Source organism: Manacus candei, unplaced genomic scaffold, assembly GCF_025592945.1.
Source record: "Manacus candei isolate 608988 ecotype Guabito, Panama unplaced genomic scaffold, ASM2559294v1 h1tg000069l, whole genome shotgun sequence".
In the NCBI taxonomy this organism is placed as follows: domain Eukaryota; kingdom Metazoa; phylum Chordata; class Aves; order Passeriformes; family Pipridae; genus Manacus; species Manacus candei.
The window spans coordinates 4,578,715-4,598,491 of NW_026138117.1; the positions used below are offsets into that span (position 1 = coordinate 4,578,715).

The following is a 19,777-nucleotide window of genomic DNA, read 5'->3' on the forward strand; positions in this document are numbered from 1 at the left end:
GATGGGCCCTGGCAGCTGAGCAATGTGTCTGGAAGGTACGGGAGCATGTCTACCCTACACTCTGTTGCTCTTTTCCTTCAGCTTTTACAAGGGTGACAGTTATTGCGAAGATCAGAAGGTAATTCAAGATGTTTCATGCCAGTTTTTCGTCCAATTTTCCGTACAACCCTTGCCCATCCTCTCTGTTTGAGAGGGTTGTTCTCCAAGAGCAATATTATCGTCTTCACTTAGGATGGTTGTATTGTACCAGCATCCTAAGTGGTCTAAGGGTGAGGCCTAAGGTCTAAAGCTCAGGTACATCTGTAGTGGGTGGGAAGCAGCAGCAGGGTATGGTGGGAACCCCCCCTCTCCCCAGGGCTGAGCATACCCTGTACAGGACAAGTGGTTGAATACCCAAGCAGGTCGATGGTGTGATGGAGGCAAACACCCCACCCTGCCAGAGAGGGAAGGGGACAAAAAGCCTATTTTTTTGTTTGGGCTGCCTGACATAAGGGCCAGAGGAGCACAAGCACTGTGATTTCCCACCAGGCTTCCCCAGGCACATCCCAGGACCTCTGAGAGAAATTTACATCTCTGATTTAATTCAGCTGAGTTGAACAACTATGATTAAAAATTCTCATTAAATATCAGGCTGATTTGTAGGAACTATTAGTTGGCCTTGTGGCAAGTTAGTGGGAAATCAACAGCTGATTACTTACATTTGAGTGTGAATAGAATATCCTTATGAGCAGTAGGACAGAAAGGAGAGAAACCAACCTCACCAGAACAGAAGAGTAGTAGTTTAGCTCACTAAAATAAATGTTTCTAGCACAGGATAAGGTGATCAGTGCTAGATGAATTTTTATAGTGCAAGCCCTGTGTCCACTGGGAATAGACTGTATCAAAATAAACATGTGCAACCTTTCTTCTGAAGCAGGCTGGTGCTCTGCCTGAACTACTTTTTTCCCAAGCAACTACTCATTGTATGAATGTGGTGGGGATGTTTGTGCTATAATTCTCCTTCTAATAACTAAGCCAGAGGTACATGGTTAACAGTTTTAGCCAGTCTTTTGTTTCCAGAATGCCACTCTTCCCCACTTGTAGGTATGCATCTTTCTGTATGTTTGTCTGAGTACCCCCCCAATGGGAGTATGCGAGCTTTCTCCTCCTTTTTCCAGGTGGTTTCCATCTTTTTGAGCTATCATCACTCCTTGATGATAACGATGTTACAGTGAAGCTCCAGTATAACTGTCACTGTTAAATACTCTGTCAGCAGGAGTTGCATCATGTGATGTTGTTACCCATAGGTTTACAAATTGTCTTTGTTAGCATGAAAGGATTCTTCAAATTTTGAGAAATCCTTAGGCCACTTGTTTTTTTTTATGTCACTTCTCTGAAGGGGAGCTATGGCACAGAGCTATGGTGTTTACTGCCCTCCATCATTGCCGTGAGCTGGAATTTCCTCCTAAACCAGGCACTGACTGGGATGAGACAGTAGATTTCTGGTTTGCAATTAGGGACCTTCCCAGCTGAGGGACTAGGAGGATAACATAAAGCAAGCAGGTTCCACTAAGCACATATTTAAGCTCTATGCCATGGGTCCATCAAGGTGTAAGCCAGCTTCTGGTGGGGCTCAGGAGAGGGATGGCAATATCAGTTTGCAACACTAGTATACTCTGATGTATCTATTTTATTGAGAACAGTTTTAATCTCGTATGGTACATATGTACTGGCAAACCCTGTTAGCAATGCTTATGATGCTCTTGAAATTTTGCCATGTGAGCAAACAGAAGCAAAATGACAATTAGAAATTGTCTCACACTAGCAACAGCACAGCAGGTCCAGAATTTCATGTCAGTCAGTGAGAAACCTTGTTTAATGGAAGCTGGCCATGAGTTGTTTTACAGATCTAGCCATATCCTTGGCAGAACAGACCACTTAGATCTGTTGCTCTCTCTCAAGAGAAGAGGCTTCCTGGCAGTGTAATTTCTTGATGGTTTACACGGTACAGCTGTAGGAAGACCCTTTCCATTAGGTACATTGTGCTTCTCCTAAACAGCTGGAGCTGAGCAACACTGATGCTGACTGCCTCACCCATTCCCATCCTTCCTCACAGCCACTCAGGGCTCTTGTCCCCATATTTCTGCTTTCTGTTGGGAAACCAGGGGAGGCCGCAGCGCAGCAGAGGAAGACATTTAGGGATTCAGGGAGAGCAACTTCTTTTGCTGGCACTGCCCATTTTGCTTGTAATACCCTAGATTCAATAGGGGTGCATGCTACAGGGCATTTTGTGCTGTGCTGTGAGGGTGGTGAGGCACAGAAACAGGTTGCCCAGTGAGGTTGTGGATGCCCCAGCCCTGGCAGTATTCAAGGCCAGATTGGTAAGGCCTTGAGCAACCTGGTCTAGTGGGAGGTGTACCCCCCCACTCCTTTGGAACTAGGGGATCTTTAAGGTCCCTTCCTTTAAAGAAGGGACCGTAACATTCTATGATTCTGAGTGAAGGTTTAGCAATGAAAGACTGCAAAATCCTAAATGCTAACCCTTGCCATATTAGCGATGCCTTCTGTATTCTTGAATAGTGTGTGTGAACATTTCAGTTGCAATAAGCGATCACATAACAACAAAACTGAATATTGTCGCTACATTTTAGCCTGAATTAGTTGAAAACGCACTTGTTGGGATAGCAGTCATTACGGAACTGAACAAATAAGCACCTAAATTATTTGTTAAACACTGATAAATAAAATTTAGCTGGGCCTATAAATTTTCCTGTTCCAAAATACAGATTATGATATGGCTGACTTGGCTGTTTTGCAAGTCCAAATAAATAGCCGGAAAAAAAAATCTAAAAACTACATGATATTGTTTGTTATTTTGTTCTGTATAATAGAATTCAGCAACTTAAATTTGCCAGTTATTACTAAAAAACCCAGTCCTTTGACCTTCATATTTCCTCTTTATGCTTGTCCATCAATGAGCTGTGAAGTAGTAGCTTTATCCTCCAATCAGTGACCCCCAGCTTTAATTCCTCATAACTCATTTGATAAAAAGTTACAGGGTAGTTTTGTTTTCTTAGCTAACTCTTGAGTAACGACCAGGCAGAATATTGCTTTAAGAGAACTAGTAGCAGAAGGAAGGAATTTATCCACTGTTCTTGCTATCAATAAGTTTTCACTCCTGTTTCTTCATAAAATATTCTTTAAACAGGCAAATTTATCTGTGACTCATATGTGGAAAATAACATGGGCTTAAATAAAGCCAAGCAATTAAATTCCCTCCGCCCCCCTCCAGTTTTATTCATGTCTTACATGTTGAGGACTCATTAAATGAGAAACATTGATTGCTGAAAAGGAGTGTTATCATTGACTGTCATTATGCCGCTGCTTTGAAAATGATGCTTTGACAATATCCAGGGTTTGTACCAGCATTTTGCTGCTGTTACAGAAAATATTTTTGTGGGATGCAGCACCATGTGGCTTTTGTACCCAACATGGGTGCCATGAGAGGCTGCAGCAGCACAGAGCTTCTTTCTCAACCTGAAGTGGTTACAGCTGAAGCATCACTTTTTTTATAAGGCCCCTGGAGCAAAGGAGAGTGGGCAGTGTACTGGTGACAAGTGTTTCTGAGGCACTCAGTCTTTAGCAGGACCACTCTTGTATTTTTCCCTTTGCCTTGCCTACACAAATTTACTTAATTTACCGTTTTTTACTCTGTGGCTTTATGGACATACCTTGTGCTCAGAGTACTTTCTCTTTACAGCTCAAACTGGTGGAGCAATTGGACTACAAAACTGACTGCAGGTCACCACATTCTGGCGGGATTTATGAGGAGACTTTGAATTTTGGGTGTAATTCAGAAGAGTTACTACCATCCCTTTCGGCTTTGGGAAAGGGCCCACAGAGGAGGACGAAGAGCCTCCCAGTAGGAAGATCTCCCTTGGTAGTCAAAGGCATCAGTGATGCTGACTCTTGCAGTGGAGATTGTTTTGGGGGGAATGTGGGAACACTGAAAATGCCTTTTCAATTTGGACAGGCCCCAGGGTTCATTCAGCCTACAGGTTTGCAGAGAGTTACCTCCATATGAAAAAATCCCAAAGAAGTGGCTGGTTTTGTACTGTGCTGATGCACTCTGTGGTGCCTGGGAGCCTTGATCCCTGACTAAAGCCCTAAGGCTAGCGTAATGCTCAGGAATAACATTACCCACAATGGATGTTTCCTAAAATCAGGGACTGTGGCATAAAGCACTGCTGACACATTTATCTGACCTGGATATCATCACTCTGTTATTAAAATGAAATAGAGCGACTGTGAGATTAACCTGCAAGTAGAGCTAACAAAATGACAATTCATAATGATTCTCACATTCCTTCAACAGAAAAAACTGCTTAGACAATCTAATGGATGAAGATGAGAAAGACAGAGCAAAGAGGTGAGCACCTTTTCTTTTATAATTCTCTGTGATGAGCTTTATACTGTTTGTTGCTGCAGAAGCTGTTTTATCCATAATCAATTAATCAAAGAGAGAGAGAGTAAAATACAGTCAAGCACAACTTGAAAAACTGCCATCTCACAGACTCCTACTCTTGGCTGCCCTGTAAGAAGAAAATAATGTAGCAGTGTTTCCTGTGGAAAATTTAAAAAAGCCGAGGCATTGATCGTTTTCTTCACATTACTGCAGAACATCAGAACTGAACCACCAACAACGTACTCCTGCCTCTATAATACATCATCTGAGCTTTCCAAGTGTACAAAAATGTGTTGGTTTTTTTTTAATACATTTTGCAAAAGAAAAAGAACTGAAAGAGTGGGGGGTTTTTTCCTATTAGGATGGTCCTTTATTCATCAGTGCCTATCTCACAGTAATGAAAACACCCAGAAGTTACCTTCAGAGCAGAAAAAGACCATGAAAAGTCAGCCCTAAACTGGCACAAACCTATATTCACACATATCCTGCACTCAGTCAAGTCCTAGTTGGCGGGAATTTGTTGTAAACCCTTTGTGGGGAGAGAAAAGGGGTGTTTCAAGGCAGAAGACCTATGGCAATAAAACTCTTAATAACTGTCAGAGCTGACTGACATCTGCAGAAAAGCGGTTTGGAAGCATTCGAGGTTATCAATGCCGCAGCCTGCAGTTTAATTACTTTAGAGAGGGCTGTGGGTTGCCCACATTTTTCCCCTTGGTTCCCTCTAATGAGAGTATTTCCAGTCCAGGCACAAGCAGTTGATCCAGTTTCATCTCTTTTGATTCCTTCTCCGCTTCTTTCCCTCCCTGCAGCTTTTTCTCACCAATATAGGTCAGCACGGGCTGCAGCCAAGCTCAGCTGTTCCCCTTTGCTCCCATTTGGAGAGGGTGCAGAAGGGAGCCCACCTTGCAGCACCGCTTCACCTTCTTAAGGCCTGATTATCTTCAAGATATTTGTGTGTTAATTGTTTAATAAAAAAAAAATGCATTAAACAAGTGAATATATGAAAAAAATAGGATAACACGTATCCTCACTATCAGTGATTGTCATCACCATCTGGTATGGCTTTCATGCTGTTTGTTCCCAGAGGGAAATTTTTGTCATACCTTGGGGCAGGCCTCTATCAGGGTGCATAAAACAAATAATAACTTTGAAAATGAAGAAAGGAAATTGCTTCTTTAAATTGTAATTTAAGTACATGTAGCTTTTTAGAAATAAAGCTAGATTTGAAATGAAGTTTGAAATCATGAGAGGCTTCATGAAGGTCTAAAGTTAATACATTATATTAAAACCGTTCAGATTCATTTAAAAGCTACAGGTTTTCTTCCAAAGCTTTAAAGAAAGTCAAACTCTGGAGAAGCCATTTGATGGGCATTTTGCTGCCATGTGTTGAAAACTGAGGACTCTCACCTGTCCCATGCCATAGGAGAAATGCTTTCTTTGTTTTCTTCTATTCGGTGTAAGGACTGGGTGTCTCAGTGCTGAGAAACACGAGAGAGGATAAAAAAAGCCAAGAAAATTGTTCTCTCATTTTCTCAGTTAAAAGTAGGTGAGACTGAAAATTTTTGAATCTTATGTCTACGGGGGTGGACTCAAGCCAGGAGCTGGGTTTCTCAGGTTAGAAATACACAGACACACCATTTATATCTGCTGCAATGCATTAGGCACATACGGTTTGTATTATACAGACATGAAAAGGGGATCCATCCTCTCCTGAAAAGAGGCACTTGCACTCCCACCCTTGTGCCAACTGTTAGTATTTGGCCAAGATATATAGCTCTTCCTTTAGGACACTGGTTAAATTGAGACCCATTCTGCATCATCTGACTCCCGAAGGCAGAGCTCCACTCCAAAGACCTGAGAACTAAAATGTGGATATGTGGCACCACACTTGGGAGCACTGAAGACCTATGTGAGGTCTTCTGAGCTTCTGGAGATCAGAAACCATAATTTCATTTTCAGTTCTTTGATGCTAGGTGAGGTTTATTTTATTTTATGGATTTATTAATTCTAAACAAAAAGCGTGCTTTGTGCACTTTTTTCTCTATTTGCTTTTCTTTCGGTTTGCTTTAATAGTAAATAATTTTAAATACTTTTTTTACAATTCAGTTGAATTCCAAATTCCAACCAAAACCAGCTTGAAGTGAACCATGAGAAAGTGCTTAATCATGAAGACTACCACCTGCCATTTTCCACTGAAATAAAAAGTAAATTTAAGAATCTGAATGAAGGTATGTGGTACAGTTACTTGCATTAATGCATATATAACATACTACACTGGACAGTAAAAAGAAATACAAAATTTAATGTACAGTCACATTTCATTGTAAATCAGCAAAATGTAGTGGCTCCTAGTCAGTCATATCCGTCTCTCTTTAAGAGAACAAGTAGCAAATATGTAAGAGAACAAAAATGGCTGTTTATAACACATGTCAAATTGGTGATTTTGACCATTCTGAATTCAGGCTGTCCTGTATTGCCTTTAGCTGTATTACTGAAAGTCCTGATTTTATTCATACTGTGGCTCCTTCTTCCTCTTGAATATGCTGTAATCTTTTTGGGAGTAGCAAGGAAGAAGGAAAACTGGGACAAATAGTATGGAATTAAGACAGAGGTTGTTTGAGCTTACTGTAATTGTATGCCCTAGCAGTGAAGTAAGCAAGTCTAGGAAATAATCTTCAAAGGGAAGTGATGAAAATGGTCTTATTTAATACATTTATAACTATACTAAACAAAATATTTTCAATTGTGCAGGGATAGTTTTTATCTTTTTTTCCCAATTTTTATTTTTTTTTTCTTTTCAAAATTTTACTGTAATCATCGATTCAGATCTTGGTAGAGTTATTTCCACTAGAGAAGTTTTTATATTTCCTTTGTGAATAAAATGTCAAGTCTTAAAAATAGATACTTTATATTTTTGTCAAGGCATTTTTTTATTTTTTTTAAAGCACCACTTTCCCTATCGACAGTTGGTGGTTTATTTTATTTTCAGGGAAATCTGGACTCTTTAAGCTTAAAATGAACTGGGGATTGAATTATGAGGAACTAAAGTGTTGATATTCTTAACGTCCCCTTGAACTGTAGAGAAATAGGATAAGACTGGAGGTTTTCACATCTTGTTCTGACAGCCTTTTGCACTGTAATAAGAACAGGCTGAAATCAGTCAGGCAGTATCCACCCAATCTCTTGTGTTCAAAGCTGTAAAATAATCAAGCGTTGGCTTCTATCCAGTGTATCTCCGAGAGTGTTCAGGGTTGAGAGCAAGACAAACAAAAATTACCCTTCTGTCAGTAGTAACATCCAGAAGCCTCTGTAGTGATTTCTCTGCAGAAAATGTTTATTGCCATTCTGGTCCTTGGAGGGGATGTAGATGCTGGGCTAAATGCTTCTCTGATTTTCAGCAGTGTGGATCTAGAGCTGCTTATGAGGCACAGCATAGTTAGCTGGGACCGAGAAATCCAGAGAACCAGCCTCTTGGCTTTTCTTTCCTGTCTACATGTAACCAGATTTTTAGATCTTTACATAATTGACGAGGCAAATCTTGTCTGCTTGAGGACCTTTCAGAAAAACAAACCTTCTGGGTTATATTTATTTCTATTTTCACATGACCAGAGAAATCCAGGTGATAACCTCCAAGTCAGACTATTGTGGTATTCATTGGAACAATTCAGAAAACACTTGTTTGGGTATAGAGTGACATGTAATTAAAAAAAACCCCTAAGTGTACATGCTGAAAAGATTATCAACTGCCTTAATGATAGTATCATGATGGTGCCAAAACACCCCAAATGAAATCAGATTCTTTTTTTCCTGTGAGCTCTTATAATGCAGCAGTAGAAACAGACTCTCTTTGATGAGTCTGTGATCTAAACAGACAAGACTGGTGAAGAAAGCTGTAGAGTCTTTGTTTTACACCTAAAGACTCAGGGCACCATGATATTAAGTGATTTTCCTAGTGGCACACAGAGATTAAGAGCAAGCACTTCTGGCACTTCTGAGACCCCAGGTCTGGGAAGACATCCTAGCCTCAGCTCTAGTCTTTGCTGGGGTGAGCCATGCTGATGCTCTCTGTCCTGCTTACCCATATGACCTTGGAAAGGAGAATGAACAAGGTGGCATATGAACTAGATGGGAACTGCAGCAACTTCTAGTCAGGTCCTTGATCTTAATGACTGGAACACAACAACCTGATTCTTCTCTGTCAGCCTGGAGGTGGGCAGAACACCTGTGACCGGAGCGGGAGGTCCCTCTAGGTGAATCCAGCTCCAGTGCAATGGCTGCAGGACTGGGGTCCCTCTCTTCGGTTAGGACTGCACAGATGGCTATGATCCACTCCCCAGTCTTCTTTATGAACAAGTTTACTGTTGTTACAGTATTCCTATTTCTTCTCATTCTGAGTGCCTCTTCAGAGGCTGCATGAACTTTCAAGATCCTACATATATCTAGGAGATGTGCAGAGCTCCTTCAACTACAGGCTCAATGCTAATCTGACAGGCTCAACCAGAGTGTCCAGAGGCAGCACAGAAGGGCGAGCAGAGCCTCCGTCTCCCCAGTGGATACCAAAGGTGGCTCAAAGGCAAGAACAGGAGGTGGGAACTTCTGTTTCCTACTTCCTCTGCAATTTTGCTGGAATCCAGTGTCAGTCTTCACATGCTGAGGGATGCAGCAAGCTAATTTCTTTGTGTCTACATTACAAAGAGCAGGTACATGATCATTTTTCCTCTTGGTCTGCTCATCCTTTTTTTTCTTTTCCCCTGTCTACAGGGCTTCACGTAACAAGTCTGAGAAGAAGAGGCGCGATCAGTTCAATGTTCTCATCAAAGAGCTCAGCTCCATGCTTCCAGGCAACACTCGCAAAATGGACAAAACTACTGTGCTGGAAAAAGTCATTGGCTTTCTGCAGAAACACAATGGTAAGATTTACTGCAGCTCTTCATGCATTTGCTAGGCAGTTACTATAATATCCTGTTTCCTTCAGTGATTATCAGAATGGCTTGAGTGACCTAAAAGTGCCAACATAAGGTGTTTGGTTTTTTTTCTGTCGCATCAAGAAAGATAATTTCTAAACACTGTGTTGCCCAAATCCATCTTCTTGTTTGCTCTTTAGTTGAAGATGATTCTCAGCCTGCTAGAGAAGGGGGCGAATGGCAGGCACCAAGGGGAAGAGGATAGCAGTGCCCTGCAGCACACATGAAGAAGAGAGATGCTTTGAGCAAGAGAGATTTGGGGCCAGAGGGAAGATTCCCTTCCTTGAAATTTGCAATATTCTGAGCAGAGGAACAAAGCATTCACCCCAGCTTCTCTGCAGATAAATGCAGGGAAGCAATCTGTTCAGCACCCCTGCTCCTCAGTGGACTGTGTAGAACTCAATTTTCCACATTGAGCAGAAAACTCAGAACAGAAAGCACCTCAGTTTTTGAAGTTGGCTTCAGCAAACTGCATCCACAGACAGCTGACATGCTTCACCCTGTTTGCACAAAGCAGAAGCTACATCACATTTGCACAGCATCCAGTTGCACTAATAAAGCTCAGCCTCGGAAAGCCAGGAGTTTATTTTTTAAATTGCTCCAGCATTGACAGGTCCCTTAGAAATGAACCTTCACAGAGGGCAGAGGAGATTTCTGACCTTGCTGATCTAGTCTGTTTGGTCCATTTTCTACTGAGTGAAAGGAATGTGCACTGTGGCCTTCCAGATGTATGGACATCCACCAGCAGCAGTCAGTTGAAACAGTTCTCCCTTATAAATCAGGGCACTGGTTTAAAATGGGGCTCTCTTGCTATGCCCCTGTGAGGAAGAGTCTTCGATGTGTGACTGTGAGGAATGGCCTGGGCCCCACAAAGCAGAAAGGGGTCTCACGAGCTGATGGCACCACATCACCTGACTCACCTTTGCTCATGCATCACCTCCCTCCTGCACTCCCTGGAGAACTCTGGGTGAAACAGAAAACACTATAAAAACTCCTATAATCATGACTCCCAACATAATGGAGTCACAAATGTCAATATTACTGAGGAAATAATTACAATGATTCTGTTGTTAGAGTGCAGTTTGTCCTTAAATGAATTTTTGCCACAGACAAGATAGAATTGTTTTGAAGTTGGAAAAGACCTTTAAGACCATTAAGTCCAACCATTAACCTATGGTTTTATACAGGAAGGGACAACTAGGACAAAGTTTAATAATTGTATATAATTTTTTTTAAAATTACAGTAATAATATATCTTTTCTTTTTAGCTGCCCAAGGCAGAGTAAAGGAGGATGTGCATATGTTCAAATATAAAGCCAAGCAAAGAACAATCACACAAGGTTTGAATAAGTGTGGATAGATGTAGCTGATGGCCCAATAATTTACTCCAAAAGGCACTTTTTCTTGAAGAACAACTAGGTAAAAGAAAGCTAACAGTCACAAATCCTTCCACAGCAATTGGGTCAAAATGTGACTGGTTTTTGTGCACTTGCTAAAAAAAGCAAATGTTATCTATTTTTAAACCAGATTAGTAGTCACACAATATAATACAAAGCATCAGCATTTAAAAATGTTGATTATCTTCCATGTACTTTGGATCTGGTTTATTCAATCGTATTTCCCTTTCATTTAGTGGGCTAAACCAAGATTTTAGTCATAATGGAGGAGGAGGTCAGTTTTCAGATTTTTCCCTTCATAAACAGTCTCCTTCTTCATAATCCACAGAATCTCCCAAATCTCAAGTAATTCTTCCAACAGTCGCCGTTTCATGTACATTAGCTTTTCCAAGCTACAGATCTGCTGAAAGTATCCTATATTCTGAAACTATTTAATAAAAATCTGATGGACTCTTTTTCCTTAGTCTGGTTTTCAAACCTCTGTGTAAAACTGTGGGAGCTGTGGAGAGCTGCTGTGCTACCAGTGACAGCCCCCAGCAGTGCAGAAAGTGAGTCAAACGAGCTGGTAAAAGCAGGCGTCTGCATCTCCACTAATACAGCCTGAACGGAGGTTTTGATTTCTTTCGAGGTGACAAAATGCACAGGCACTCATATAAGTGTCTTTAGTATCATTTATCCATTTGCATTTCTGTGGCCAGTTTGCCTATGTGCTCTGAATATGGAGCATTGGGTGTTACATGCTCTGGAAGTGTTAATCAGTAGGATTAATTAGCAGGCAGTGCTGAAAGGAGAAGACAGTCTGTGCTCACTGTTCCCTCACTACTAGAGCTGAGTGAGGAAGCACTCTTAGAGAAGCAGAGCGAGCAGCTAACTAAACCAGCTCTAGTCTCTCTAAATTCTAAGATCTGTCCCCCATAACCCTGTCTTACTAAGGCAGAGCTAACATGAGTGACTGTTTTCCAATGGAAACAGCTACCCCCAGTATGGTCCCCAGTTTCAGTGCAAAGTTGTGACTTGTTACCCCAGTGTGCCTGCACCCCTTCACGGAAAGCCCTCAGGGAGCGAGCCCTCTGCAGGCTGCTGTGGGGTCAGCATTGGCCAACAACAGGGCAGACCACCCTTTGGTGTCTCACGGGCTGACAGCACAGGAGACCCTGCCCTCCAGACAGGATTTGGGATGAGAGGCTGGTTCCCTCTCCTGGGCTGCCCTGCACAGTGGGGCTGGAGGTAGGCACAAGAGGCAGTGGTGGCAGTAGCAACAGTGTAAAGCTGCTGCAAATGCTCCTGTTTCTCTCGCATTTTGGAAAACAAAGCAAGAGCTCTGCTGTTCGGGGTCATCCCCCTTTGGGGCTCCTCTGAAGAAGTTTTCTTGCTGCTCCCTCTTTGTCACAGAAGCTGTAGGCTGAACCCTCTCCAGAATCCTAATTTTGAAACTGGAAAATTGTAAATAGCAGTTTGACACGTGTTAATACTTGCCTTGATTTTAATTTCATGCAAAGTGGTTTTATCTTTTGATTAATACCCCAGTAATGCGGCTTGAGGCCAATGGCCTTGTGAATACAGACTCCCACTGAAGTCAGTACAAGTTGACCTGAGTAAAAAATGAGGAAAACATTTCAAGATATGGGCCGGTTGAAATAGTTATTACTGTCTCCGTATGCAAAACCCATGCTTGAAAACTGCAATTTTTGAATGTAAAGGTGATTTTTCTCTTTTCATAGCAATTCATATTTGTTATTGCAAGATAGAAGTTAATTTAAATTTTAAAGATGTAAATGTTTTATTTGTCTAGAAGTCTCAGCACAGACGGAGATTTCTGAAATTCAGCAGGACTGGAAGCCTTCATTTCTCAGCAATGAAGAATTCACCCAGCTGATGTTGGAGGTGAACATGAATATATACCTTTCCTAATTTTGTCTAACAGTCGTGGAAACACCCATGCATCTAGAATAAACTGTCATCTGCAGTTCCAAAAGAGGAGGTTTCAGGTACTGCTGTATTTGACCATCAAGCAGAGCTATCACCAGGACAAGGGATTAAAGTCCTCACTTGTTGCTCTTCACTCTCAGTGGTGCCATTGCACCGCGCTGCCGCAGCATGCTAAGCTGTGTAGCAACTCTCAAGAAGTGCAATCCAGGGGAAAGATTCAAATTACAGGTTATATTTTATTTTTACAAGCAGAGGTGAGGTGAAGAGCATGTGGCAGTTTTTCTCCTGTTCTTGGAAGGCATTATTATTACCTAATATTTATGCAAGGCTAGCACCTAAAAAGCAACAGTGCCGCATCCCCCTAGTGCTAGATGCTGTACTAGCAGATAAAGCCCGACAGCTACTCTTGGTTTGATACAGTTGATGCTTCCACTCTGATTTGCAACGCCCTTATCAAACAATTTTTATTCTAACATTTTGCAATGATAGTTTTTAAATTATACCATAGGTCCTTTTAATGCTAGCTGGGATTTGAAGGGACATAACCGAGTGGTGATTATGTAGGTTCAAAATGAAATGCAAATGAGCTGCTAAAATGTATTTTTCTCTCTCAGTAACAGCTAGAATCATCTTTAGCGAGGATCTTTTCCTGTACTAAACACATGGAGGTTTCATGGCCCCATGGTGTCCTTTGAGAACAAGCTTCTCTTCCTCCCACAAATGATATGAATATGGGACATGATCCAGGCTCTGGCAGTGGGGAGGGAAGGATATTGGGAAGCATCTTCACCCACCAAGGGGTTGCATAAAGCTGGGGCACATTGCTGCTCCCAGGGGCTGGAAGTCCCTTGGCCATTGCAGTTTGTTGTGATGAGACTCCCCTGGTCTAGTTTTATAAGGCACTTTGCTCCCCTTGCTCTGACAACCACCCATTCCCATCTCAGTGCACAGGAACTTAACATACATAACTCCTTCAGTCTGCACTGAAATATGTCCCTCAGATAGCAATAAATTGGCAGTTGTTTTGACGGGCAGGGCCTTTGTTGATTCTACTTGTATGCTACGAAATTTTATATTAAACAATCACTTTTGGTTTCCCAGCTTATAAATCACCTTCTTGCTACTGTGATTTTCCATGCCCTTCAAGATAACATTGGGTGTTGGGATGTCCTGTTGTGCCAGATGTTCATCATTCCCTGCTATTTTGTCTTTCTGCTAATCTAATTTTATTAGCATTTGGACAAGACTGCTTGAAGTTTTTCCCATCCTGTTATTAAAAGATGGGAAGGGTTTTTTCCAAGCACTAATTCAAAATAATCAGAGCATAATTGACTGCAGTAATACACCAGCTTTCCTGAAAGTGGCTTTTTCTTACCCCATTGAAAAGGCTGTCATCAAATTACAGAAGAGTGGGCACTGGGCTCTGTTTGTCCATCTAGGACTATTGCAGCAGTGAAATCTTTGAAGAGGGATATGCTCTCTTAATGTTGGAAGGTCCAGTCGTGAGTAAATAAAAATAGAATTATGTATGCATACACTAAGTTGATTTTACCACAAAATTCTGATATGAGTCACTGTGTATAATTTGCATTGGATATGAAATAAAGACTTGACTTTTTAAAAACTAACAACCTTCACCATAGTAACATGCACAATCCAACTGTCGTGTAAAATCATTGCTCTCTTCTAGAGGTTAACAGCTATCATGCTTTTTTAGAAAACAGCTTGAATGTACCACACTAAAGAAAAACATATTCTCTGTACTTAGATTAACAAAATGAAACTAACTATAGCAGCTGGAGGGTTTTCAGAGATGCTAAACACACACTCTTCTACTGGGGTATAAGTTATTGACTTGCTTTTCAAAGGATTGAAGCACCAGCAGATTCCCATTGACTTAAATAGTTGTGGGTGCTCAGCATTCTCTGGAAAAAGGAACATATGTTTGTGTGTCTATTCAAGGCTTTGTGTTTTCTTTTTTTTTTTTTAAACAATTAGCATTTTCCAGTGTTCTCAGAATTCTTTCCCTTATTGAAGTCAGCGGGGAGGAGGGGGGAAAGGAAGGATGTGCTGCAGCTTTACAAGATCAACTGCTAGTCTGGCTCGGGGTCAGGCCTGGATTTGCAGTATGGTTTTGTAATGCTGTGGCACCCTGATCAGGCTGTTTGCAGTACACCTGTCTCCGAAGCAGATATTGCTACTGGAGTACAGCTGAACTCTGCTCTGATTGTCGTGCTTGCAGTGCCTTTGCTGCTCAAGTACTGCTGGCAGCACTGACTCCAGAACACCAGGGAACTGACAGAAAGGCCCCAGACTTGCTCCACTTGAACGATTGGAAGCCTCATCAGTGACTCCCTAATGACAATGGGAAGGTTTTAATATATTCTCTGAGCACCCATTATGGAGTCTTAATTTTTTGGAGTGTCCTCCTCCAAGTGATCTAAAGCTCATCTTGCTTTAGTTCACTCTGAGGAGAATCCCCCTCCCAAAATTAAGTTAATCTTGCTTTAGATCTCAAAATGTACATGAATTTAACTTTGAACAACACCGAGCTCAAAACTTAGCAGCTCAGACTAAAGAAAAGCCTAATTTTGAAGGTGAAATTGCTGCTGTACAGAGGGTGGGGATAAGGCTGACATTTCCCTTCAGTCCTAGGAATGAAGGGGCTTACTGCAAGGTGGGACTGAAGTGAGGAAGAAACTCTGCAGAAGGGTGAATTTTTCTTGGAACGAACAATCTAATACCATGACCTTTAAAATAAATCACTCAATTAAAACTCAGGCTAAGGATTATTTGATCATTTGCATTGCTTTTACTTACATGAAAGCCCAGTAATATACAACATTACATTAATACAAACCAAGATTTATGGGGTTTGCAGAGAAGTACCATTTTGAGATAGGACTGCACCCTTTCATCGTCCTTTGATATTTACACAGAGCTCAAATGTTCATTTTAATAACTTCCAAGGGATCCAGTCTTAGTCATTTTGCATTATTAAAATGTGTGATTAATTTAAAAACTGAGACATGAAATGTTCCTGTGAGCCCTTTGTTACTTCAATAGTAGGTTTTACTAGACTACAAAGAATCTTGTAAAAGTTAAATCAGACTGTAAAATCAGAGAATTACTGTTCTGCAACTTGAGATAACGTTCCTACAACTTGATAACAATATGGTGCTGAAATGAAATTGTTTTGATCAACACACGGTGAGATGTCTGTTTACACCAGTCATTCCTGTTAAAGCACTCTCCACTTGTCTGTTTTCCTTAGGCATTAGATGGCTTCATTATAGCAGTAACTACAGGTGGAAGCATCATCTATGTGTCTGACAGCATCACACCTCTTCTAGGGCATTTACCGGTGAGTAATTCTGGCATTGTTTTTTCTACTACACATCATAGAATCAGGCCCTGCATTTTTAGAAACAGATGCAAAAGGGTGCTGGGGGTGGAGTTTTCCTGGAAATGCGGTGAGGGAGTTTTTCCCTGTGGCTGCTGCTGTTGCTCAGCTCTACTCTCTGATTCATACCCTTCAGGTTTTTGTTGCTATGAGGCACTTCGGCTTGAATGGAAAAAGCTCTGCAGGAATAGTTTTGCCAGGGGAGGGACAGGGTGACCTGGCTGATCTTTTCCATCTCTGATTTCTAAGCTAGGAGAGAATAGCACCAGTGGTGCTGGCAGCCCAGCAAGGAGCTTGTTAAGGGCCTTATTCTGCTCCCAGGGAGGTAAAGGACAAAAACCCCATTGAATTCAGAGTTATCTGGAGGCTGCTGACAAGCTCTCCCTGCAGCTCAGCTGTGCTTTCCCAAGGGGAACACACCCTGCTCCCAGGAGGTGCTGGTGGAGCCAATGCTGAGTGCATGGTGCACCTATACCTTGGTCAAACTGGTACTCAGTCCAACATGAGCAGCTTGTTTTATCCGTGGGCTGCTGGGTGCTGCTGTGGGAGACACTTGCATGCACTGGCTTGGGCTGGAGGAGCAGATGAGAGGGACTGCTCCCTGTTGCTAAGACTGCTCTAGAAGAAATGACATAATAATTATGGATTAATCCTCATGCTCATTTTTTATATCCTAGTCTCAAATAAATACATGCCCAGGAGAAAAAAAATAGCTGCCAAATTATTGTTGTACTACCCCTGCCATGTTCTTAAGAAAATTAGAATTTTTTCTCTTGTTTATTTTTTCACCAAATATGTGTTACGTTTTCCACCCAGACAAATGTATTTCACACACACTACCTTGCTGTAATATAAACAAAAATTACTTTCTTCTGAGACAAAAGGAACTTGATGAAAGGCAACAGCTCCTGGTAAATGTAAGAATATTGCTATGCAACAACATGTTGAACTGAATCTATCTATTTCAGTTTTCTTTCATCCTCAGCAGTTGAGAAGACCAGTAGTTGACTATTTTCTGACATTTGCCTTCACTTCAAAGGTGGGGAGAGCTCTGTCCTGCATACAGGCTGTGGGGTCTTCATGCACTTACTGATTTCCATGAAATGTGCTTGTCTTTCATCATTTGGTGGTTTCATTGGTATCCCTTCCAAATACTGATTCTTACAGGAGACGGTAGATCTGCTGTGGGAAAGCATTCCTCTTTGGGAAGATGCATTTCCAACCCTGTGCCTAAAATCTTAAGCCCTGACTGAAAATGGATAGATTCAGGTTCATAATTCCTGAGTTGGACCATCAGAAACTATATCAATTTTCTCTCCCAAAGACATGCCTTGTGTGATAACCTTACACAGTATCCAGCCCAAAATAAGGATGAAGATGGACATTACTTTTTATTCGCCTAAAAGCAGCACATGGCAGCCCAAGTCAGGAACCAACCTGACAGACTGCAACTGAACAAGCAAGAAAGGCTTCTGCCTGCCTCAGGTCGGCAGATCACCATGGCCATGGGCAGCTGCCCAGCTGAGGGTGCAGTTAGGTGCACACTGGGTATTTGAATCCTCTGTTGCCCTTTCCATATGTGGGGTTTTTTTTTAAGTTTTATAACTGATATGAGTGCTATCTGGAAAATCTATGTGGCTTATTTTGTTTACCTCCAGGATCTGTTTGTAAGCTAAATTCAGTCACTGTTTGAGGAACAAAATACCAATTCTTCTCCTTTGTGACAACAGGGAAAAAAGTACTCTGCAAATCTTCTACTTTAAGCAATAAAAAAAAAAAGCAAAACTGGGCAGTACGCAAAGCAGGGTTCTCTGAGGGCCCCTATCAAGAAATCTGATGTATTTCCTTTCATTAAAATCATATAAGTCTCTGATGCTGACAGCAAATATATCCAATTCTCTTTAATACAGCTTCCATAAGTTCCATGGAGCATTTTCAAACACAAACTTTCCCTGTTGTAATTCTAAATTATTTGTTTCAACAAGATCTGGTATTACTCCTAGTGTCGGTTGAGGTAGAGAGATGTAGCTCACATGGTAAGGTTGACTCTAGTTGAAATGTACTCTTGGAAATATAGTCACAACTCATAGCATTCGCCAGCCAGAGGGTACCCTGTGACTCCAAAAATACGCAGTTTCTTGGGAAGAGTCCTCCCTGTCCCTTCTTGCCTGCTTTACCAGGACATCCCTGACAGGGTTTCTTCACAAAAGGAATATTCAAGTAATGAGCACATGTAATAAATACTTAATACTCCATCATCTAAAGTGAAATACTATCACATCAAGGTAAGTATATAAATCGTAGCACTCTAATTTTTAAAGTACACTTGATGAATTTCACTACACTAAATGGGAATTCTACCCAGAACAGCAGTTATGGATAGAAAGCAGAGGGAAACCAAAGTGCAATCTTACATAAATAAATGATGATGATTTATGAGACTTATGATGATGTATGAGACTTGCCAGTCTCATACAGAGCTTACATGTTTTCAGTATGACTATAGTCTGATATCAACTCCTCTGATGACACACAAAGCTGTGTCAGTGTGCCAGCTCAGCCTGAGGTGGTCTCAAGTGGGATGAATTTAAGTCAATGTTATTAGAGGGTCACTTTATCTCAGGCTTCCTTTCAGATACACTTTTCTAGTGTTAGGTTAGTCACCATGCTGAGCACAGTGAGACCTTCCTCTTGGCAGCCCTGTGACAGACTCTTTGTCTTCTCCAGCCTGGGCCTTTTGCACAAATCCATTTCCTCTTTCCATTCTCAAATCTCAGCAGCTAGGTTTTGAAGGAATTTCAGGTTCATGCCAGATGATAGTGGGGCTGGAGACACATGGACATTCAGCCCATGGCTGTCCAGAGGGCTTGTCCCAGTGGCACTGAATTCCCCCTCTCTGGGGACTAACTGCTGCTGCTGTAAAGTGATGTCCAGACTGGGGGGTCCCCTTCTCCCTGCTCCCACCTGCCAGGATGCAGGAAGTGGGGAGCAAGGTCTGTCACCCCAAGGGCACCTCCCAGGAGCTGAGGAGATACCCCAAGGAAGGGGCTGGATCTAGGACTGACCCAGCTCATGGGACTGGTGGCTCAGGATGACTCCCAGCCTCACTGCTTCTGCCAGTCAGGGTCTAGCAGGGAGAGAACAAGCTCCAATGATCCACAGCAGGCCTGTGCATGGAGTTGGTGAGCAGTATGGGGAGCCAGACAGCCATTTTCCAACTCACTCTCAGGTCTCAGCATTTAATGGCATGGACATACCTGATGCATCTCATGGTCTCTGAGAAACATTAAATATCGCTCAGTGCTGAGAATTAACCTGACAACCAGCCTACAGAGAAGTGGCTACTCGGTTTGCCCAGCAGTTTTCCTCATTTTAGACTTTGTCAGGAGTCCTTGGAAATCACTGGGTGGGGAAACTCCCATTGAATGCCACAGGTGTTGTATCCACCTTGTTGCACATCTCTGCAAGTGTTGTTTGTCTCAAAAGTTCTTTTCTTTGCAGTGTGATGTCTTGGATCAGAATTTGTTGAATTTCCTCCCAGAACAAGAACATTCAGAAATTTATAAGATGTTATCTTCTTGCATGCTTATGACAGATTCTGCCTCACCGGATTACCTAAAAAGTAAGTTTTATTTTATCT

General features: G+C 41.8%; 1 protein-coding gene across 1 annotated transcript in view; it reads left to right on the forward strand.

Annotated features, from left to right (window-relative positions):
• NPAS2 (neuronal PAS domain protein 2) overlaps nucleotides 1-19,777 on the forward strand; it is a 104,398-nt gene that overhangs the window by 47,894 nt on the left and 36,727 nt on the right. The window contains 5 exon segments of the mRNA XM_051806780.1: nucleotides 4,355-4,408; nucleotides 9,206-9,354; nucleotides 12,598-12,689; nucleotides 16,009-16,098; nucleotides 19,639-19,759. Coding sequence (XP_051662740.1) covers nucleotides 4,355-4,408; nucleotides 9,206-9,354; nucleotides 12,598-12,689; nucleotides 16,009-16,098; nucleotides 19,639-19,759 — 506 coding nt within the window.